This window comes from Phaenicophaeus curvirostris, chromosome 7 (assembly GCF_032191515.1).
Source record: "Phaenicophaeus curvirostris isolate KB17595 chromosome 7, BPBGC_Pcur_1.0, whole genome shotgun sequence".
NCBI classification, from domain to species: Eukaryota; Metazoa; Chordata; class Aves; order Cuculiformes; family Cuculidae; genus Phaenicophaeus; species Phaenicophaeus curvirostris.
Window position 1 is genome coordinate 30,860,651 of NC_091398.1, and position 24,904 is coordinate 30,885,554.

At 39.0% G+C, this 24,904-nt stretch overlaps 1 protein-coding gene across 2 annotated transcripts in view; it reads right to left on the bottom strand.

Annotated features, from left to right (window-relative positions):
- Positions 1-24,904, bottom strand: part of MYLK (myosin light chain kinase) — a 150,809-nt gene that overhangs the window by 20,184 nt on the left and 105,721 nt on the right. For both annotated transcript variants that reach the window (XM_069861430.1, XM_069861429.1), the window contains 6 exons: positions 23,218-23,371; positions 10,461-10,763; positions 6,736-6,771; positions 6,544-6,637; positions 5,312-5,515; positions 818-1,035 (listed from right to left, as the gene is read on the bottom strand). In XM_069861430.1, coding sequence (XP_069717531.1) covers positions 818-1,035; positions 5,312-5,515; positions 6,544-6,637; positions 6,736-6,771; positions 10,461-10,763; positions 23,218-23,371 — 1,009 coding nt within the window. The remainder of the gene's footprint in view (positions 1-817; positions 1,036-5,311; positions 5,516-6,543; positions 6,638-6,735; positions 6,772-10,460; positions 10,764-23,217; positions 23,372-24,904) is intronic.

A 24,904-nucleotide genomic window follows, 5' to 3' on the forward strand; every position in this document is an offset into this window, starting at 1 on the left:
ATGGCAGAAGAGCCACAGATCTCATCTCTCCCAGTATAACAACTTCATTGAGTATTTTATCTCTTTTTAATTCCTGGAATGATTTTTCTTTCTCTTGTGGAAGTGCAAGATTAGAAAGGTCAATACGTAATGTTGGTATTGTTTAAAACTAACAAACACAACTGGAGGGCTGCTTCTTAGATCTGAATTAACACTGAGCAATATGAAGACAAGAACTCTCCAGAGTCTTTGCTTTTGGAAAGCTTAGTCTGCCATGAACAACTGGAAGCAGCTGAAAACAGCTTAGGAAGAGGAGAAGCTTGTCAAGTGGAACTTTATTTACTTCCCCCAGCCCCACTGCATTATTTCTAAGCAGTTCTATTTATTAATAATTTTGAAGATGACCAAAACACAGCTTTTTATAGAATTCCTGTCACATTTAAGATGTACAATATGCTTCCATTTAGGGTAAGTAATGTTAAAAGTAACAGGGAAGTGTAAATTGAATGGAATTATCCCTATTTGAAAGTCTTTTAGAATGTCACTCCTGCTGTGACAAAAGGTTTAAGGATTTCTAGTATTCATGAAGACAAGTTTGCTCAGTTTTTTACAGTTTGAGGGTTAGTGTTTATGCAAACTTCTCCTGAGGATGCGGTGCCCTGCTCTCACTCTTGAATGTCTTATTTTCCCCTTTTCTTGTTTTCCTAAAACCAGAACTATTTATATGAAACACGTCTATTTACTCTTCATACATGAAAGAACGTAAGAGTAAGTACGAATTACTGCTTGTCCTGCCCTCTTCCCCATGTCATACTAAAATAGGCAGAATAGTCATTACCTAATCTTCTTGCAAGTCCAAAGTCAATGAGTTTGATACTTGTACCAGTCTTGTTGACACACATAATATTTTCTGGCTTCAAATCCAAGTGGACGATACCCTGCTGATGGATGTACTGAACTCCTTCTGAAATCTGTTTCATGTATTTAATGCACTCTCTCTCTGTCAGTTCAAAGTCTTCATCAATGATTCGTTCAAAGAGCTCTCCTCCAGAAACCCTAAGAAAGGCAGAATACAAAAGAGGACTTCAGCTTTTTCATTTTGGGAGTGATCATTCTTTTACACAAATACAGATGGTTCAAGCCTGCAATAATCACTTCAGGATGCAATCTCTGTTTTGTAATGGCATTTTCCATAGACACAAGGATCATATAGGAACAATCACCTCTGTGTGTGCTATAAATCAATAGATTTTTTTGAATCTCCTTCCCAGGTTAGAACTGTGAAACATTCATACTATTGTCCCAGGCAGTGGAGATGCAGCTGGATTTACATCCTGTCTTTACATCCTGTCTTTAGGATTCAGTCACCTGCAGTTGGCAGTAAAGCACACACCATATGATTGTCACCCCACTGATGTGTTTACAGCACCTCTCCAGACTCTGAGCTCATATTTCTCACTGCTTCCTTCCCTCCGATGCTCCATCACTACACAAGTCCAGATAAAATAATTTAGAAATAAAGAAAACTAAAATACATCGGATGAGTCCCACCAAAAAGGACAAAACTTCTAGCAGATTAGCAAAAATTTAGGAAAAGAAGGACTGAGAGTGACAAAGAAAGGCAAAAGAAGGAAGGATTCAAATGATATGGTTAATTGGAATGTAAAACTCGAAGGGTAAATTACTGACTCAAGTGAGCTCAGAGGGAATTGCCTCCTTAGGTATGACAGGACAAGGATATAACCCACAACTCTTTCAGTGCTGGTATTTTTAGCTGAGCCATCATCCCATTTTTGTAGGTCAATTCCATTTCTATGCTTATTTAAGATGTGAAATGATTGGTCTTTCCAGGGCAGAATATCCTGGATTGAACTGCTTGTGGAACTAAAGTAGGACATTTTTAACCTAGATTTAGTAAAGTAAAATTTAAGTTGTAGTTTGTTCTTTTTTGGGGGGGTGTTTTTTTGTTGTTTTGGTTTTTTTTTTAATTCTAATAACTCAACTGGTTTATCTGCTTAACATGTAATGGTGGGAAATATTTCTTCTTTGCATGCAATGGGTGAATGACCCATACAGAAAGGAGCAAATGGTGAAGAGCAGCTTTGCTTTGAGAAATCTGTTCTAAATTAAATGCTCCACGGTCTTTATATGGCTTAATATTTTGCAGCATTCATGCTTATTGCCAAATGTAATTGCACATTTCAGTTACAGAAAAAAACCACACAACTGAAAACTGGCCCTGCGATGTTTGCTGGTTGTCAGATATATGGTTATATCCCCCATGTATTAAATTGAAATTGCAACATCTGGAGTTCTGACCACATTCGTTTCTTTGGCTATAAGATTTCAGATAACATATATTTTATATATGTTATATTAATATATCATACTATTCTTAATTTATATAATATAATGATAATAGAATATATATATAATTATATATCATATAATTAGGAATGCTACTGCACTTTCCTATTAATATGAAAATAGCAAGAATAGCATATGCTTGACAACCTGAGAGTTTACCTTGGATTATAGCATGTTTGTAACATAAAGTCAATAATACAGCTATAGCTTTTTAGTAAACCACTTTGATCAGTTAGAGATCTAGTATCTTGTTACTTCACTAAGACATTAACCGGTATTGGAGGTTTTTATGAGAACACTTTCATGCAAAATGTTTATGTCTGGAGCACTCTGACATTCCAAATGTTAATCATCCTAATGCTAAAAAACACCCGCTGTTTTTGTGACTATTTGACACAGATAACGATCACTATTTTTAATATACATGTGCCATACTTTTCAGATCCTTAAAGTGAAAAATTTTCAGAAATCATACTATTGTCTCAAGCACTACCTTTTAGCATATTATTTGGAAATTAACTACCATTATTACATCTGCATGCTGGTTTTACCCTGACGCCTCTAGACACTCTAGTAACACCAGTGGATGAAGTTGCAATTGCATTTATAGAATGCATTTTTTTTGCATCTGTGTCCTGAGCCAAATCCAGTTTAATTTTTGCCATGTTAGGAAGCTGAATTGAACCAATGCAAATCAGGTTCTACATATACACGGAAGGAGAAGTCAGCTTTCTTCAGTCACAACTAGTTCAGAATCTAAATCTCCCATTCTTTTAGATTCATTGTTAAACCAGGAATGATCAATCCATCAGTGACTCTTTAGCAATACAGGTGCAGTTGCCATGCTGGGACTGTCAGCTGGGTAACATGTGACCGTGTAGAGAGGCTCCCAGTCATGAAGGTGTCACACAAGCATCTCATCACCCAGACCTGCACCAGAGCAGGGAGAGACTGCTACTGCCTGCCTGAGTGCTCTTTTAAGAACCCCTCCTGCTATGGCTCTCAACACTATGCAAATTTCATTTAGTGGGTTCAAAAGCCAGAAAAGGTGGACACCTCGAAGTAAAATCACATCCTAATTAGGCTCATTAATGAAACTTCTTTAAATTTGATTGCACTTTTCTAAATTTTTAAAAAGTAACCTCCCTTTGTTGGCAGGGGGAGCTAATGGAGTGTAAAGGCATATGCTATTCAAAACTCTTTATACATTTTCTTGTTTTCCATTAGGTCTGCCAGCTCTCAATTCCAGGCTAAGTAGGGCTCCCTTTCCTTACCATCATCAGCTTGCTTAACTGTTGAATCTAAAAATAAAAAAACCTTCTTGCACGTAAGTTCCAAGGTTGTATAATGGAGACCTAGGCTCTGAAATATGCTAGTGCAATAACAGTTTGCACATTATCTTGGTGAGTGCCAAGCAAGCAAAGTAGACGTATAGTCTCTTTTGCTTCTAACAGCTGATATCTTATTCAGCATGCCCTGCCAGCAAAAAACCCTCTTCTCCTTGTAGCAGCAGGCAGCACATGAAGTAGATGTGGCAGCAGAACAGAGGCTGATGTAACCTTTTAGGAAAAAACATCAGCACAGATCGACAGTTCATTTTCTTTCCATCCTACTGCCACAAGTCTGGCATTCACACTGAGCAGGTGCATTATGGATGATGTAAACGCTGGTCATGTTGGTCATTACTTTCTTTGACATCTGACCATTACTTGCCATCCCATGCTGCTCAGATTCTTTTCTCATAATGAATTCTGGCACCTGAACAAGTTCTGAACTTTCTTGTTTTCTAGAAGTAAATATCCAGTATTTTTTCAGCATGAAGATTGCCAAGTCGCAGCCCTGCGAGATGCTTTACAGCAGTGTTTTTGTGGCACTTTCCTGCTATTTCCCACAGTGGTGGGGCGTAAGTAGCTCAAGGCGAACAACTTCTGGCAGGTGAAATAAGTGTTGCTGTTTTTCTCAGCAAGAACAAGACAGCAACCTAGGCTGTCTTCAAATTCAGCATGATGTAACTGTATAGGTTTGGATGAAGAATGCCATGAACTTCAAGTAAAGGAGAAATTAATTTCTACAACTGCTACATCTAGACCACATGGAGAATCTGTGTATTGACATTAGGCAGCTTAATTAATGTTTAATTAGTTTTTTGGGGGGAACAGGCAGTGTAGCCAGTCTTTCTGCCTCTACTGATCTAGATTTAGAACATTCACTGGAAATTTTTCAGACAGCACTACCTTGTTATAAATAAATGTTTTGCAATCAGATTATTTATATTGTTGCAGGAAAAAAAAACAACAGACTAATTCTTTAAGGTCTCTTAAAAATATAAAAGCAGGATATGGCGCTTGATGAAAACTGAAGTGTTCCCAACACCTCTTGGATACCGTAAATTTGTCTGGGTGAATTTTCCATGGAAATTCAATAATTTTGTTCAAACATAGCTTAGATGTTTACATTCTCAAGCATATCTTCCTCTCCTACTATCTATATGTTCTGCACCAAAATTCAATTTTCTGCAAGCGACAACTGATCAATATTTAAGTGGTTTGACACGAGCTTCTTCAATACAGGTTTAGAACTCACTGAAGAATTTTTTTTTTCTTCTCCTTGAACACGTTTTTGGTTTTAAATGCAAGCCCAAATTACAGGTAATTTTTTTCTCTCCCCTCCCAACTGGCAGTAAAAGTGAGCTGCAGAAAAAACGACCAAGGGTACTTGATTAAAAAACAAACAAACTAGACAATAAAGACTGTTAGACATCTTCACTGATTTTTAAGAGACACAACACAGATCCACTTACACAGTTGGATAAATAATTGGAAAAACTTGCAAGATGTGAAAACTGTCCAGGCCCTGCAGATGCTGAAACTTTTGCCAGTCCCATGTCTGCGTAAGTTGCTACTTTTGTACGCACGCTTATTTTCAACATTATTAGCTTTGTTAGTGTGATCTGCTTTATACTTACATTTCCAAGACCATAACGATGTTGGCTTTTTCTTCAAAGGCATCTACACATTGAACAAGTTTTGGATGATGTAGACAGTTCATGATGCTGATTTCATCCCTTATGTTTTCTTTTTCCTTAGCAGAATATGCTTTGAAAAATTTTCCTGCCCAAACTTTTCCAGTCTTCTTTTCAACAAGCCTAAAGACTTGTCCAAATTTCCCCCTGAAAATACATAACTATTTCCATAAAACATTTTTGCAATGTATGGGCCACCATGAATAGCAACATTTTACTAAATATTCTGTCTCAACCACTCCATTTGGAAATAAAAATGTCTTCATAACAAATACCGCTCTGTACTGATTTTGTGCAGAGTAATCTGCAAGAGCTTTTGCATGAACACCACATTTAGAGGTATTTCACTAATCCAACTAGCAATTTTTATATGAGGATTTAAAAAAAATGGACTCCTATCAGGTCTTAATTCATGTGACACAAGTTTTTCTGCACTTAGTTTTCTGTAGGTCATGCACGTCTGGAGGGACAGCAGACAGGAAACATCTCCGGTATAGGATAGAGGTGAAATCAGAATCTGAATGCTAGAGGCTTTGATACTGCTATTTCACCAAACTGTATATGTACAATTCTACCTCTACAACACACTTAGCAAGATTTCTTAATTATAGCATACAGAATCCCCTGGCCTTCAGCACCACCAGCAGCACAGACTGCTGAAAGATTATCATGGCATGCAGTTCACATAACTATGAGTTTGAGCACTGAGAAACACAGCCAAGCTAATCACTGACCTTCACTGAGCAAAACTATTACTGCTCTTGGGATTATGACCACTGTCAATAGAGATTCTAGCCTGTGGGCAGGATAATCTTATTACCACTAATGGATATAATGGAAATGCAAGTACACAATGTGTACCTTTTTTTTTTTTCAGCTAGCTTTTAGAACACTGAACTATGAATGCATCTTCCACCTTTATTCATTTGTGGACTCCATTTTCCTTGCCAGAAATGCAAGTTGTGCCTGCCTATTTAGAATTATCAATTAATAGCAATAAAGAACATTTATGGAGTGGAGGCCAACATATGTTAAAATCTATTTTTACTGCAACAGAGAAACCCAGTTGGAATGTTGAAAGTGCAAGATACTGCCAAAGAATGAATGCGCGTGATGTTTATAATTGATTGGTAGCTTTAAAAACTCTGTCTTCAAAAGCACAATGTAGTACTTACGATCCCAGTCTTTCTTCAATATTATAAACATCTGAAACTTTTTGTTCGGTGTTGATAGTAACCGTCCGATACTCGACCTCTGTTTCTTTCCCTTCTACAAACAAGTATTAAGGACCATGATTAAAATCTTCATAAAACATTAATTAAAAAGACAGCTTTGCATTTGTCCTGATTAAAATATGAACTTCTTACCATCATCAGATAGCTCCGCTTCATCCTCTTTAAGTTCTATGATGAAAATAAAAAGACATTAATAACTTAATATATAGGTTATGGTATTTACATGAGATTATGTCAAATTATTCCAAGTAACACGGGCAACTAGTAGACCCTGTGTCTAAACAGCAATAAGCAGTCAGGGAGACTGTACATTAACTTCATAATTAAAATATCTTCACCACTTCCACATGACCATTGACTATACAATCACAATCTGGTCACTGTATCTTAAGAAATCAAGATCATGTATTTTGCAGCACTTGTCCATTTTACCTGCTTACTAGAAACATCAGCATAGTGAACCAGTACAAAGCCATCAAATAAATAGCTCTAGGAATGCCTTAGTGAAATAGAAAATTTAAAATATTAAAATCAATAAATACAACCCTGGTCCAATGACAAATGCTTTTCTCGCTTTTCTATCCATTTTTGGGATTGCAAAGCAAAAAGCAAAGCAAGTTCATACATGAGAATATTTCCCACAAAGCATCCAGACAAATTCTCCATGCTCAAGAAGACTGGAAAATTTGGACAGCTTGCCCTTTCCTGAGCACGGCGGAATTTTTAAATCATTCAAGTCCAAATGGGTCCTCAGTTCTGCAGGCTTACTCAAAGGCAGGCAAGACAAATCCAGCGACATTAGACAGAGAAAAAGATGGCCTGAGTGTCTGGATTTTAATTTCTAAGTTGCATGTGCATGAACTGGCAGTAGCACCGGTTTGTGTGTTGTTCCCTATGTTGCCTACAGGTATTGCCTACAGGGGTTGTTTAGCCTTGAGAAGAGGAAGCTGAGAGGAGACCTCATTGCTCTCTACAACTACCTGAAAGGAGGTTGTGGAGAGGAGGGTGCTGGCCTCTTCTCCCAAGTGACAGGGGACAGGACAAGGGGAGATTTAGGCTGGACATTAGGAAAAAATTTTTCACAGAAAGGGTCATTGGGCACTGGCAGAGGCTGCCCAGGGAGGTGGTTGAGTCACCTTCCCTGGAGGTGTTTAAGGCACAGGTGGACGAGGTGCTAAGGGGCATGGTTTAGTGTTTGATAGGAATGGTTGGACTCAATGATCAGGTGGGTCTCTTCCAACCTGATTATTCTATGATTCTATGAGGGGAGGGGGGTTGTAGTAAGAATGTTGTTATATATTACTCACACTGCTTGGTCTTGCTCCTAAGACCTGTGGCCATAACCAGTAATTTGAGGAGCTGCAAGGCAGTCACAGAGTGACCTGTACAATTGTCCCTTTGGCTGCTGAAGCTGCACTTTGCCATTGTAGACTGCAAGCCTAAGTGATGTATCCCCACTGTGCCAACAGATTCATGTTATGATATATTAATGCAGTATTCTGGATGCTGTTAGGTGCTTTAGAGTAGAGAGTTATATGCAGCAGATGAGAGGGTGAAGACTGAGCAGACAGCTCATCTAATGCATGGGCATCACATTTTCACACCCAACATACAATGCTGCGACTGTATTCAGGTTGCAAAGCCAATCAAGCAAGTTTAATCTGTTACTAAAGCTCTTCTCGCTCTCTTTTTTTTTTTGTCCCAGGACAGACTAGCTGGTTTGCAGCGATTTGCCAGCAGAGCAGGGAGGGCAGGGAGGGAAGTGAGCCCTCCCTGCTCTGGGGTAGCTGTCCTCAGATCTTCCTCAGCTAGAAACCACACTTGCATAAAGCACATCACATTTTCCTCCCCTTTTAAGGGTGCATAAGGGAGCTGATCCCAACCACGCTGCCAGTAGTTAATATCTGCCAAATACTCATCAGAAAAAGAAGTCAGTTCCGGGTTTTGCAGCGACACTATACTGAAGACATGAACTAGAAACATTTTGCTTCACATGTAGAAGCCTAAATTAGATAAGCAAAACATCTCTAAGCTTGGTAAGTGCTGAGTAGCTGTGCTAAAACTTTTCTCAGAAGCGAGAGTGGTACCAAATTTTCCCAAAACATGGCAATGCTTATTTTAATCTGTTGTGCCTTGCAACCTTATTTTAGTAGCTGTTTTCATCAAGTCCACAGTGAAAAGTTAGCCATGCCTTTTCTTCACTTAAATTATATGGAGATCGCTAATAGGCACTGGCCACCGCAGCGTGAAAATCAACAATCAGTCTTTCTGGCAGCAATGGAAAATCCCTGGCTGCTCAGCTGAGTGTTTACATAGATGCCAGCTTAATGTCCTAACTTTGAGAGGTGCCAAACACATGTATTTTCCACTCCCTTTAATGAAAGCACCAGTTATATTCACATACTTGAAAAAACATACTTTATATGACTTGCCCTTTCTCCCTGCTAGCTGCAGTATCAAGAATTGAAATCAAGAAGCCCTGACATTCAGAGCACCAAGACAATCCACAGTCCTGCCAAGAGAATATATTTTCTTTTCATTCAAAACAACTCATTTTTGCTTGGTTTATCTATGTATCACAATGATTCATACAGTTTCTAGCCTTTCTGTATTAAGTCTAAGTAAGAAATCTCTCAATCTTAAAAAGAAAAATAGCTTATTTGCTTTGTTCCCATACAAGTACTTCTTGCTCAAGGAAAAGCAAATGTAGGGAGGAGTCAGGTCCCCAACTGCAGATGTTGTCTGTCCTGCAACTAAAGAAAGAGGGCATTCAAACACAGAGAATTTTATTATGAAGCGCCAATATCATCTAACCTACTTTCAGTATTTTTGCTACTCTTAATATTATTTTTGCTCCTTTGAAGAGAAGCTGCATCTCGATTTAGATCAGGTTTTAAATCTTGAAAACAGAGGCAAGTAATTTCTCAAAATACATCTAGTTTAGTACTTGAAGAGACATATGATTTACTTTTGTTTGGAAATGTCTGTTGAGAGGCTTACACAGTTGTGTGATGCTTCATCAGTTTCCTACAATTTTGTCTTGCTGTGCTAATAAAACATAACATCACAAGGCTTATGTGAGACACTTAGAACTCCAAAGCCCAGCATGCATAAGTAAGGAGGGAGAGATACAGCACAGAATATCCATCAAAGACAGGATAAATGGCAAAATACATTTTTCCTGGTCTGGGCTTTTCAGTGTGGTATGATTACCGAAGTGAACCCTGCAGAGTAGGTAGATGTGAGTGTGCACAAAACCATGCATTCAATATGGTTTTTTTTTAAATAATGCTGATTTTTTTGTGTGTTTAAAATTTTGATATCAGTTTCTGAATAATGCTCCAGCTCTTCCCATTTGTACTTTGAGGATCTTAAGCAAAATAATAAAAGGCAAGAGATACTGAAAAATATTTTTACAAGTATATGCTATTGTAATCAAAAACCCTACAAAAAATTTTACCACATGTAAAACTGCAAAACCAACATGCTGATGAGACAGCCTTGAATTCAGAAGACTGGTGTAGTAGGAGCAACAGGACTGATGTTCCCTACCATGCTGGGATTTGAAGCACAGGAACTATAACTAAGTATGAGGTTAATTCAGTTTGTGCTGCATATTCAGTACTTGGCTAGCAGCAAGCACATTTACTTTGTCCAAAAGCAAATTTGGGATAGTGTTTATGGCTTGTTTTAACATGGTGTGTCCAGTATAAACTGTAATGTATCCATCAGTATGTTTCAGGTAAGCCACCAAACATAATTTACAACCGGGCACGGTCTGAATATGTGAAAGGATTCCACTGTTAAGATATTGTTTAATTGAATTTAGATTGTTTTTCTTCTCTTTAAAAACTAACCTTCTTGTTTCTCTCCAACTTTTACCAGCTCAGATTCTTGACTGGGCTCACTGATGCCATAGACGTTAGCAGCTCGCACACGGAATTTATACTCCCGGTCAGTCTGCAGGTCCTGCACATTGAAAGAGGTGCTGCGGCAGGTGGTGAGATCTGTCCATTTGTTATCCACCGAGTTCCAGATCTCCACAGTGTAGGACTGCACCGCGCTTCCACCATCATAAGAGGAGCCGTACCACGAGAGAGTGAGGGAGGAACTCCGTATGTCTGATGCGCAAGGTGTTCCAGCAGGTGGGTCTGGTTTATCTGCAGAAACACATATGCAAAGCACGTTAGATGAAATCTTGAAGGTAAGAAGTAGAACTTCCATTGGGGTATTACTGGTCCTAGCTAATAGCCCTTTTCTTTTCATGCCACTGCTCTGCTTCGGAGGTTTGTACTACAGCAAAATGGAGTGACTGCAGCACAGATAGACATATCTGAATTACCTAACGTGTGCCAATCCCACATGGGCCTCAGCATGGGCTCTTCAACTCCCTGGGCACCTTGCTAAGACATGATGAAGCCCAATGCCCTTCAAAGCTATCATTACAGAAGCTATTAAGATTAAAACCAGTCACAGTTATGCCTGCACGTACTGAATAAAATCTCCTACCATAGTGCAAATAGCTCCTTAGTGAACTTGCTTAGAGGTTTACACCTGTAGCAGTCACTATGCTGTGATGCTCTTTCTCCATCTTCCTTCATCTGCTTCCATACTTCAGGGTCACTACTAACCTTTTGCAGCCACTTATCCAACTCTGCCTGTGTATCAGAGATACCAAACGTGGTTTGTTGGTATAGAAACACAGATCTTGAAACACCACAACTTTATCTGTCTGTGTGCAGTTTTTGGAAGCCTAGTGCACTGTTTGGTAGGAAGGATTTCAACTTAGAATACATTATTTAAATATTGAGATCTTTTTAATCTCACGAGCATTTTGGAAATTGCTGGGGAAGTGGAACACAGTAACTCTAAACTACTTTTCCTTAGTTAGAGACTTGTTCCCACAGCTCTTATTTGCCTGAACAGAGCCAATATCACCAGAACCAGGTGTGCAGATGAGCAAGCATCTGACACAGTACAAAAACCTTGCAGTTATATAACTTTTTCAAAATGAAGTTTAATGATGACAGTTATTGGAATGAATGTTTTCCTAAGGCAGAAAAATGTTGACTTTTTAAAAAATCTACTGATTAAGAAAATAATTATGGAAGTTAAGTACTTCAAAAGACTTTAAAAGGAATAAATATCTTCCTTGGGAATAATCCTCTCAGAAGTAATCTAGCAGAACCTACAAAATAATGATGATGTTGATCTGGATGAACCAGTGGCCAAAGGTTGAATGAGAAATCAAAGCATGGGATCAAATAACAGAAGATGAAAAGGAAGAGGCAGAAAGTGTGACATGTGACGAACAGTGGTTACACTGGACATGGTTGGATAAAATCCTGTCCCATTTTGCTGGTTTAAGCTGCTAATCGACATTATCACTTTCTCCTGAAGAAAGGCAGAGCAGCCAAAACAGCCAAGAAACTACAGCCATTTTCTCAGCAATAAAAACATACAAAATCTGGGTAAAACTCTTATGGACTTCGATCAAAGCCTTACTGTGGTGGACTCTATCAGTTATCTCTCCACACTCAAATTAGCATTCCTAGGAAAATCACTAAGCTGGAGGAAATAGCCAGTTTCCCACAAACATGCTTTTAGTTCTTGGACAGAAGAACTTTCTCTGACTCTTGTGGTTTTATTTCTAGAGAGGGCAAATGGAGTAGTCTAGTCTGATCAAGGCAGTTCACTGTTTGGAAGAGTGAAACTTCCATTAACCAATGATTGCCTTGAAAAAACTTTTGTAATTCCCATCAGGTCAATTGTGATGGAAAACCCATCTCCCCACACAATTTAAACATATTAGAAGGTATATAAATAGAACTTTGAAGTATGAGGGAAAAGACTGGCAGGGAAGAAGGGAGGTGGGCACCAAGAGTTTGTCGCTGCATTCAGCATGAGAATGCCCAGGCAGAAAAAAAAGAGACTGCCAGAATGTAGGTTATCTTTATTAGTTTTGGCAACCCTTAAAACACCGTTCCACTAGGAGTCATCATTATACAGTACATCTCTTGTTAGACACAATATCAGAGACCAGATGTCCTTAACCTCTGGAATGGCTCATTGCCCTGCTTAGTGGTCACATTTCACTGGCTTCATTTTCTGGCAGAATAACAGGGACTATTAACAAGCATGAATTTATAGTTACCATTAACTGAATCACAGAAGATTAAATGATTTTCCAAGATTATAAAGAGAGACTGCAGCAAAAACGAGAACTGAATCTTGATCTCCTGGTGCCCAAAGAGTAGCAGCCCTCTTGTGTACTAGTGCTGCCCCAGCCTCCTCAGAGCTGCAAGAAGTGAAAATTCAATGCTCACACCATTCACAGTATCGAAACCACTGTACAGCAGGCACCAGAGTGCTGTTTGTCTGGCACACATAGATAGTATGATTTCAGTCAGGCAGTAGCAATAGCCTTCTTCTGTTCACTACAACTCATCTATGTAGACCTTGTAGGGAATGATGCTATCTCTGTCCTCTTCAAAATCCGAACAGAAGAAGAATTTTTGCTCTGTGTCTTGTTTTCCTCCTATATAATCATCACTGCTTCACCTCAAAATGCAGATATAAGAACTTGGATAAGTAACAGCTGACATCCTAAATCCAAACAGAACAGAGCAGTTGCTGATAGCAAGAGGGAAACACTTTGAAGAAAAACCTGAGCCAGTAGCATTTCACCCTTTAGAGGTATCTGTCTGGATTTGTCAAAGTAGAGCAGATTCTCTGACATCTGCTATGCACACAGCTAAGTGTGGACGGTATGTGTTTATTTAAACAACAAAAAATGTTAGCTTGCTCTAATGCTCTGCACTGAATTTTATATTGAAGTAGGAAAGAATGCATATGCTTCAGTCTTTCAGTGCAGTAGCCTGCTTGCCATGCAGGGCATGAAAATACAGTCTCTCTTTTCTGACTTTCAACACACTTTACTTTCCAAATGAAACCCTAGGCATGATTTATCAGTCGCCTAGGCCACAGTTACCTTAGTGAATGCTCTTTCCATGACTCACCTAGATAACTGCAATCCATTTGGCCAGCATAGTTTACAAAAGCAAGGCTTAGTTATTTTAGCACTGGAGAGAAAACATTCATGGCCATGGGGACATCAGTGGTTAAGAAAATGCCACATGGTTTTAATATAATATCTACCATCCTGGGAAATATTTCTACCTTCCTACTAAATTCTTCCCGGTAGGTAAAGATCAAAGCCAGCAACCCCAGCTGGAATCTTGAGCCAGAAAGATGCATGTTTTTGTTTGAAGTCTACTGTGTGCCACTGCTTGCTGATCTGCTCAATGTACGAATACTGTGGTGGTAGCTGCCATAAACAAGAATGAAAGCCTAATCTTTGCTCTTTCTTAATATGACAGATGTATATGTACCATTTTACCATGCTTAAAAATTACTTGATATCAGAGTGGATGGTATTCTACAGCTCTGTGCATTCAGAGAATTTGCAGATGGTCTTTCCATGTGTCTATTTTGTTTCTCAACAGTTTATTCTATGGGGATTTTTAAAGGTTACCCTTTATTCATCTGTCTGTATCAAAACCTAGGACATCTTGCCAAACTATGTTTCCTTCTGGAATATGAAATCTCTATCAGTACTGCTTCCAACAAAAATATCCAGTGAGTTGAGGAGGGGTGTGGAAGTCAAGCACTATTTTGTCCTCTGTTTTAATGTTTACTATACCATTAATGTCCCTGAGCTGCCCATCTTCAATAATTCATTTGCATGTCACGTGCAGTCTTTTACACACACCAACATACTTCATACTCAGGCTTATATTAAGAGGGCTTTTCAAAGGCTTTATTCAACCACAGTTTTGTTCTTCCTCTTCCGGACCAAACCATAGCCACAAGTGAACTAGAAGGAAGGGAATGCATCCAAAAATACACTGCTACTTGTGATAATTTCTATAAGGGAAGCAATTTATTTAAACACCAAACTCTAGCTTCAGTTTTACTGTCACAAGCAACAAAAGAAAATACGTATGAATTCTCTACTATAAGATATCTCAACTATATGAAACTAGGGGTACTCCAGTCTTGGCTAACTTACAGCATGCATTAACACAAAAATCAAGACTTATCTATGCTTTATGATATTTTAGATTGTCATGTTCTAATTTGCTGTATCCGCACAGTCCTGGTGAACTTAGTCAGAATCCTACAAACTCCACCTCCATTGTGGTAGAGAGTACTTAAACCTCTTTTACTCAGATGCACAATCACCTCATTTGTCTAATAGAATGACTGCAGAGGCTAACAAGATAGTTGGAAGTTGAGCAGTTAAATACTAAGGGGGAATCCAGCACAAAGCTCTTTATCAGTAGGGTTGCCCCGAGCTGGCTCCCAAAGCCCAGTGGTAGGCAAAGGAGATGGACAAGCAGGTAATTTAGCCTCAAGCCTGCTTCAGGGGCAGTTCTGCACAGCAGAAAAGTCACTGACACTAGTGGCACAGAGGAGGCAGCCGCAGCAACTCGTATGCGCTACACAACACGCACAGAGGGGAGAGGAGGTGATGTGAAGGAGGGCTCTACTGCTTTTCTCCCTTTGTGCTCCAGCAAACTAGGCATAGATTTAAAACACTCTACTTCCCAACAAAGATAGGCATAAATCACCACAATCCCCAGAGCAAGGAAGTCAGATCCAGTTTATTCTTTGTGGCATGCATCCCTTTGGGCTGATGGTAAAGTCACAAGCTGGCCTCATATGAAATGTATAAGCCACATTTAAGACCATACCAGGATTGAAACACACACTTCTTATTTACTCCCAAATTGAATTCAGCTGCACTCCTTCCTCAGACAAATTCTCAGAAATAATTTGGTAAACAGGTTTTGATATACAGCCTGGAGTGACTTTTGATTATTTGTATTTGAACACTCTGAGGAGCATAAAGTGTAAGTATGCTCAGCCTTTAAATCATTGCTATTTATGAGACAAATTTGACTAGAGGTCCTTACCCTTTTTTTTAGCAGTGTATAACTCAAAATTACTCCTCATAAGGAAAGAGACTTTTTCTACAGAGGTGGTGAGCCCACAGCTCGTACAGGACAACCACATAACATGAAACTGTGCTATCGAGATCTTGCTGCCTTCTCCACATAGCCCAGTTTACAGAGTCTGCAGAACACAAGCCCCATTCCAGGAGACCAAAAAAGGCAGCAATCTCCTTATCTAACTTGGAGCACAGGGAAATGGAAATTGTTCTGCTACTTGATGTGAGGGTCAGGCTGCGTTGAAGCAAGGCGATAGGGCTTGCTGCACATTAAGAGCTTGCAGGGCTCTGATGGCTCTTAAGCAGCAGTGCTGTATCAGTAGAAAACAGAGAAAAGTATAACCACAGCCCCTGAAAAAAGTTATTTTTCTTTTACGAACAGAGACAGCACTGAAGCAATGTCCTGAAGTAGGTTTTTTTGTATTCTCAAAATTGGTTTGGTTTCTTTCTAAATCCAGTTATCATATTACTGTTTAATGCTATTATTAGCTATTGTGATATTTGTCTGCCAGATAAAGAACAGACAGAAAGAAACAATTTAATTCCATTCCACAAGCTGTTTAGCCAGAGAAGGTATTTAATATGCTGCAAAAGCCAGTTGAACACTGTCCATGCCGACAGCACTGGCAGAGCCTTCATTTGAAATTCATCAGCAGGAGAAAAGCGAAACCATAAAAGGTTATAACTGAACTCTGCATTATTGCTGACAGGGCTCAGGGTCATGGCAGACCTCTCTGCTTTGCTCGGAAAACTATGCCCTGCAGCCTTTTTTCCGAGGGAGAGGAGTGCTATAAGCAGAGGTATTATTACCCCTTAAAAACCTGTAACAACCCTTAACACCCTTCTGAATGTTAGTGCACCATAGATTTAGCATTAAATTAAGCTAGAAAATAATGCCTGCGTTCTCCTGCAAAACAGCACAAGAGAAGTTGAAATTAAGAGATATTTTCTCCTTGTGAAAGAGCCTCCCCAGCTGAGCTGAGGACCATATGGACAAGGTTAGTTAGATCAGGCGACCAGAGTTCCAAATTCACCCCTCCCCTGTAATTCACATTGCAGATTGCTGTTAAGCCTCCTCGGAGTATGATCCCTCACCATATTGCCCTTCCCGGCAACTCTGAGATAAAATAAAGTTATTTAAAACCTGCCCTTTTGAGATCTGCAGATAAAGTAGCTCACAAATACTGGAAGCCCAGAGCACCACTCCGTGCTGTTATTCCCACTTTGCCAGCTGGGGTAACTGAGGCATAAAAGAGTAAAATGACCTTGCCCAAGGACGCGAAGGAGAATGGAGCTGGGAATGAAACCAGAGCTCACCACTCCCACGCAAATGCCCTCAGCACAGGAACATCTCCTTCTACCACAGGCCTAATGGAACAAACAAATATATAATGCATTCTCAGGAGCCCTTTTTCTAAACCATCTGCTCCTGTGCCTGAGTCAATAATCTATTTGGATTACTCATGTGCTACATGTTAGGCATCTGGTTTGATAACTGATTGAATTAGAGCTCTGATACCTGTTCACTGAAAGGCACAATAAATTTTAGGACTTTCCCCAGGAAGACTGTCAGCAGATTCCGTGTCTCTCCTAGGGTAAATTTGGGTCCTAGGAGCCCCATGTACATGTGCAGGAGTCGTGATGAATCATTTCTTAGTAACTAAGACATTCATAGCATTTAACAGCAGGTAAAATACAGGAGTTTTGTTGTGAGAAATACGGTCATGATCTTTCCTTTTCTTCACCAGAAGACAGGTAAAGGTAAGTATCAGGAAAAATAACTAAGCAAGGAGTTCTACTAGAATTTCTCCTAACAGATGTGAGACTGAATCTAGATCGCTCTTCAGCAATAAATCTATTTCAGTGTACTGGTACTGATGCATAAGGCGCCATAAACTGTTCTCCCTCTATACATTGTTATCTTTCTGTGAAAATTTAGTTTTGATGCAGCTGCAGAGTTTTGCAAGCAAGTATTAGTAGGGAGGCTGACAGAGGAGGTTATAAAACTGTTGAACTACAACTGCACCAACAACAAGACAAGACATCTCTTCCTTAACCACCAGTCTAGTTACCCTTTACCCATAAAACTGGTGACAAAAATCCTCGAGCTATTCAGGGGAATTTAAAAAGCTAAAGGTTAAAGAGCTGGTGCAGCCACATATTCTTAGGAAATTCACTGCATTCTTGTCCCTAACTGTAAACAGGGAATCACATGGATATTGCAAGATATAATCTGATGCTTCTCAGAAGAAGATGAAGTTTCAGAAGCTTTCATGTTAGTGCTTCTGAGCTGCACTGTTCTCTATACAAGTGGTTACAGTTGTTCTGCTTCACTATCTGCTTCCAGATGTGTGTACTTGCTTTTCCAGAGGGAGAACGCACAGTTTCGGACCATGTAGGTCCACTCAGCCTGAGCAACTGGCAATGAGCCAGACTTCTCCAGCACTCCCCAAAAATGCTGATAGGGCCACTGTGAACTGCTGGTTATGCTATCACATTTCCTTATAACGGAGATTCAGGGTAGAGAACTAATGCTGATATAGCATGCATATGTCACTTGTTGAACCAGTACCAAGCCCTGTATATAGGCAGTTAATAATCCTACTATTATATTCATTTACTATTGGAGTTACTGATGATCAGATCTTGTTCTTAAGCTAAGTGTGTATTTTCTCCTTCTTGCTTGGAAAGACTGCTCATACAGGTTCATCTAAAGGCATAGAGCTAACAGTTTCCTCACAGAAGGTAACTTCCCCATCCCAACTCAAGTATGGAATCATAACCTCATGCAGAGAAGCAGGTATTAGTGAATTCATGTTATTCCACTTGCATACCTGTGTGCAACATGTGTATAAATGTGTCCTTAAGTACTTGGTTTATCACTTTCCAACAATGCATGAGGATACAGTACACAGTATCTGCACAAATGCTTAGAGTAATAAAAACAGCAAAAAAATTACCTATAGGCCTCTCAGGTTGTAATGATATTTCTGTCATTGTTCTGCATTCATCTACCATACAGCTCACTAGTCAACATGAGAATTTTTTATATATATAACGTACCACACCAGCAACAATACAAATCTAAAGGATTTATAAAAGACAAACAAAGCTGATCAAAAAGCAGCAGCCAGGAAGGTACTACATGTGTCTTTACTTCTGTATTTAAAAAAAAAAAAAAGTAAAAGATATCACTAATATCTAAAGTATTCACCAAACACTGATTATTAGAAAAACTCTGTATACTAGGCATGGAAATATGAAGCAATTTGCCCAAAATCATGATGGAAGCTTGTGGCATAGCTGCAGAACAGACTACTTCTCTAGTGCCAAATTCTCCTTGTTGAATACTCTATTATTCTTTTGAATCTTTGTCATAGTTTCCAGCTTTAACCAGTACGAAAAACAAGTTCCTGTTTCAAAAGTGGTTATGGGGTATTCCTGTCATGTAACTAAAATGCTCAGAACTATATATTTGATAAATTTACCCATATATATCCAATAAACAGCGTGGAATGAATGACTATTCCTTGCTATTACTGTAGAGTGAGGGCTCTACCTTGTCTAAATCAGTGCTATCTTACACTAAGCTCGCCACTGGCTTTTTTAATATAGCTTTGGCAACAGAAGTTCACTTTAATCTGACACTCTGTCTGCTGTAAATCATTAGCTCAGTCTCACATTAGGCCATTTTGGTTTCAGAGCAGAAACATGTTGCAAAACCTCCCTAGAGAGATCAGTCAGCTAATGAAACTGTTTTTCTAAGAGAGCTAATGGTAACAATACAGAAGAACTCAACATGGACATTTTGGGGCAAGTCAATCCTTTAAAAGAAGACATTGCTTAAATTGGATGCCTCCCTTCTTCTGCAGGTCTCCCAGTACCATTAGTGCTTATATAGACCGAGTTACACAACGAATCAATGTGAAACGCAAAACTCAAGTCTTTGTAGCGCATTGCTGAGTACTCATCTCCACCCTGCAGTCCCTATCAATTAACAAGTCTCTTCTAACTTGACTACGGATGTGTGCATCTAGTGTGTGGACTGCAAACAGCTCACACTGGAGGCTGAGTGTAATGGACGTTTTGTTCATTGATATTCATTAAGATGCAGTGGAAGAATATTTCTTAGCATAAAGCTCAATTTCTTTCAAGATCATCTTTCCCCATGGCCCAAACTTCATTAAATCATATACTATTAAAACTCCTCAAGTGTCAGTACTCCTGTTCAGTTCAGTTCAGTTAAGCTTGCAGTTGACATCTGAGCCTGACAGTGACAGCAGTTAAATTTAAGACTTCAGGAGGCAAATATGAAGGAACGCAAGGGTATTCCTTCCCTTCCACCCCCAAAAATAGTCCTTATTAAAAATAATTTATAAAAATCATACCCAGCTATAGTTAGCAGTCTAGGATTCAAGATTTAAACCCTAGCAAGATAATTTCTGATTTGAATTCCTGCAGATAAGCTCAATCCTTTGACCTCCGGTTGGTGGCAAGTCAATAATGTTATTTTTTCCTGTGAAGAAGGGTCTTTGACACCCAAAAGTATGAAACCAAGACCCAGGCTGATCTTAAACATCCTCAGGAAGGCCTTTAGACCTTCTTCTCAAAGCAGGATGAGGTATACAGTCAGACCAGATTGTTCAGATGCTTATCTAATCTGAACTCGGTTACCTCCAAGGATGGAGACTGCACATTTTTTTGTGGTCTGGCATGTATTACAGTTCAAATGTAATTTGCGAAATGCTTATTGGAGTCTTTTACAGGAGAATCTTGTCTGTCAGTATTAAGAATTTGTAATCCACATGACTGTAAGAATAATAAAATAAGTATCTCTTTATTTCCATGTCTATTTAATTTTATATTTTAACAAATGTACTCAATTTGCTAAAATTCAGAACAGACAAGCCTGTTAGCCAGCCCTCTGAGAAACACAACTCTAGGCTGGCTCAGACACACTCCCCTAGAAAGCAGATTTCTGTATTTTAAATTTCCCTCAGTACATTTAAGACTCGGTTGTGGACTGTGGTCAGTCAGCAGTGTTTTCAGCACACAGCATGCACATAGATGTGCCTTTTATTGGTAACCTTACAGAGATACAGTTCACAAGGAGTTTAGATCCTTATTATAAACAAGCCAAACATTCCTGATCTCTAGCACCAGACCTTTCTCCACAAATGCTTGCTATGGATGTGGAGTCAGGACACGGAGGGCAAGTTTCTTCCCAGTACTTTGGATGGAGCAGAGAGAATGGACAGAGGAAATTTAGGTCTATGAGCTTTGGTAGACTAAAAGGCCTCGCATGTTGCATATTTAGAGAAGTATAGCCTCCTATTTTGACTGGAGAAAGCTCTGGAGAAAAGTGCCTTCTAATTGTCATAAACATTTAACACTTTTCAATGTAGGAACAGGATGAAGGATTTTATGAAGACATTTTTGCTCCCTTTCCCCCGATTTCTGAGTACCCAGATGGAAGAATCTGGCTTTAAAATAAATGCATGTGTAGCAAACTAGAAATCTTGAGGCTTCGTCATGCCTTTGGCAGTGCTGACATCAGCAAGATGTCTCACTGAAGACCCCGGCAATTTTTCAAAAGGGGAATTTATTCTTTTCAGTTGGAGACAGCTTGTTGCCAGCCAAAACACATGGCAAACTCCAGCACATTTTAAGGATTCTTCGCCCAACTCTCCCAAAAGCATCTCTGGGAATCCCACTGTTCTCTGGCACATTTCTTATGGAAGAGCAAAGCAGGAGACTAAGACATAGCTTTATAAGGTTATAGAATTCAAAGACTTTCAAGCCAATTAACTCCAAAGGATATAAACCAGTGACTTATATAATAATGAGTCAAGGGTCACATAGTGACAAGATAATAGGAATTTTCAGCCTAGTTCACTTAAAAAAGAAATCCATCTTGTCCAGTAACCTGCTACAGTTCGCAGCCTGCAGCCTTTTCCTAGAGAAGAGTGAAAAAAAGCAAAACGTAAAGACTGATTAATCTCCAGCCATACTTCTAGCTGCTGATCAGCTGTGTTGGGGCTTTAGAGCCAAAAGCTGTAGCCAGAACAGTGTATATGATGATTATCAAGGACCAGTTTTTCATGAACTTCATTTTTAACTTAGCTATACTTCTGACCTGTACAACTCACTGTTGGAAGGAGTAGTACAATTTATCCATGCGTCATGTGAAAAATACTTATTCCATTTTCTTCTATTCTTGAATTCTCTGGCACATTGCTGGAATCTACTTGATATTTATATTCATTCATTCGGTTATTTTTCAACTACAACCAAAGTCATAGATTAGATGAAAGAAATTAGTTTAAATAATCAGGAGGCCTCTACTGACAACATGTACAAGAGTATGCAATGGAGGGACATTCATTCTTTAACAGTGGAGATTGTACTTGAAAGTGTGATTTTCCTCATGAAACTCTGTTATTCACTGGAATGCTGGAATGAATTTCCAGTCTAACCTGCATTAGCGGTTTTTGCCATTGATTTAATTGGGGTCAAGATTTTCATCTTTGGTCTTATATCTGCATTTCTTCAGTTGCTCACTAGCCCACTTATCTGCCAGGACAGCAGAGCCAATGAGTGTGTGATTAGGATGAGCCTTGCTAGACGAACTAGAATTTGTCCAAACGCCTGGGGAAGCTCTACCCTTCCCCATCTTGTGTCAAGTCTCCTCTGCAGGCTATAGGTAACTCCACTTAATGCTATTCAAGTCTCATGTTAGAGGAGAGCAGACTAACATTTTACACAAATCACCCTCTTTGCTTGTAGAACTTCCCTAGATTTGCCTGCAAACCATTTGCTGTGCATCCACACTCAGATGGATTTATTAGCCCTTCCAGAGCTAGGTGTCACAGCTCTAGGTTTTGCCATATACTCAACTAGCTGTTCTAGATCCAGGCTGCAATCTTAGCTGCTAACACACTGCAGCTGTCTACCAGACTACAATTATCTGCAGCTGTCCACAGCCTGCTACACAAACTTGATGGCCTGAATGTGTTGTCTGACAAGGCTGTTCAAAGCTTTAAAATGCCTGTATAAAGACCCATATATGGGGGGCTCTATATTCATCAACAAGAGTGGCTTTATTCACTGCTTTCTGTCAGTATAAAACAGTAGACAATGGTAGGAATTTTGATTAAAAGGATAAGATCTCCTTCCTCCAAGTAACAGGATGTTTTCAAATTTACAGTCTAATAGAAACCACCTCAAACCTTCCTGAACAAACAGTTTTAAAGTTTGCAGGCTAGCAAACGTCTGGATGCTGCAAACATTAAATGGAAAAAAGAACAGGTATCTAACCAAAAAAAACAGAGAAATGAGCTGTTTTCTCTTGTGCTTTTTTGAAGTCTAAGCTATTTTGTACCTCTGTCTGCAAATAGCAATTTTTCTAAATAAGACACTATAGCCCCACTGAACTTACTACAATGTCACTGTTCAGTCCAGGTTTTTAAAGTGCTAGGTTTTAATTTAAATCTTCTTAACTTATATCATTATTTTATTTGGGGGTTTTTTTGCATATCATTCTATATAAAGCAAATGTGATGTCTGAAGAATGACTATCTAAAACATTATTATGTACTTACCAACAACGGTAAGGTTGACTTGTGCTTGTCTGCTGCCAAGTTTGTTCTCTACAACTAGGGTATAACATCCACAGTGTTCCTGCTTTGTTGATGATATTGTTAACTTGCTGCTGTTTTCGGCGTTTTCGATTTTAATATATTCGTTTTCTTGAATCTGCCAAATTCAAAATAAAAAGAAATGGAATTAATTTCTTCATATCTGAAACCGCTCAAATTACAATACAAGGTTATCATAGTGAATGTTATATGCAGATAACTCTATGACAGCAGTGAATATGTGCATCTGGTAAAGAGTGTAATCAACAGAATACATCTAGAAATTAAGTGGAATGTTATAATGGCTCCAGTCCAGCAAAGGCAACAGGGAGCACTGGAGTTTGTGGGACTCCACTAAGTAACAGGAGTTTCCATTTCTAACTTCTACTTAGCAGGCTGAAAGTGCAAACTGTGTAATTAACAAAACAACAAATGTTTTGTCTTGTGTCTCGCAGAGACCTCGGTGGAAAAGGAGTTTAGCTCTAAATACCCTAATTAATTTGCCGTTCCCATTTAGAGACCAAATGTGCAAATCATCCATAGCTGTGACTTTTACCCTCTTGTCTTAACTTGTTCTGTACTTCCACATAAATCAGGGTAACAGTTTCTTGGGTTTGAACAATTGAAGATGATGTTTCCTGAAATGGAGATGTAAAGCTACAGCTGTGCAGAGAGACACACAAGGAGCAGATTTAGTCTTCCTAAACTATTTTTATTTTCTGGAGAGACAAAAATCAAAATCTCAGCTGAATATAACAGGCGTATTATAAATTAGTTTTTAATTGAGAGAAAGCTATCACAGCATAAATAGCCAAGGAGACTTAGATTTTAATCAGTATTAGTTTGAGGCATGACAGATTATTTAAAAACCTCATAATGCTATATGGCAATTATGGAAGCTGCACACTGTGTTCTTATGAAACAGACAACATAAAGTCAATGTCCTTCTTCCTCCCACCACTTCCTTCTTAGATAAGTGACTCTTCCAACTCGTTCTCAGAATTTCATTAAAAATGAAGGCTATTTAGTTTGCCTTATCTCGTTTCAAACATTCAGAGAATAAGAAATTAGAAGGCTAAGAGCAGGACTTTCTGGGCTTTCTCCTGAACTGAGATAGAACACCTGCATTGCTATATGTCCAAAAGTAACCTGAAAAAGATGCTGCCACACTGATTTGAACAGAAATGGGAATATGTAAGATTACAGTTTAAATTATACTGGAAGTTATTCCCTGCCTTGTACTTTATTCTTTTGTGAGTATACACTGGCTTATATTTTTGCTTCATTACAGTTAGCCAATGGGTAACAGTAATAAAACCAATCAGTCCTAGAACTAGTTCTGCAGAGAAAGTCCTGAAAGGATGCTCAGTGGCTTACGATGGTTGTGGGGAAAAGGAAGCTGGATCCCTATGTTCCAAAAAGAGTGTTGCTGCTTGAAGTTAAGAAGCTCCAACAACTCACCTTCTGCAGCATACAGAAGAAGGGCTGAAATCACAGCTCACCACTCACTGGATCTGCTCAAGTAAGTACTACAAATAACCCCCAGGAAAATTTTAAGAACATTTGGGTGATTTTCACTTTTAGGACTGGGAATGGAACAGAGTTGAAATCAACCACATTTATAAAAGAGGAAGAAATCCAATAATAAAAC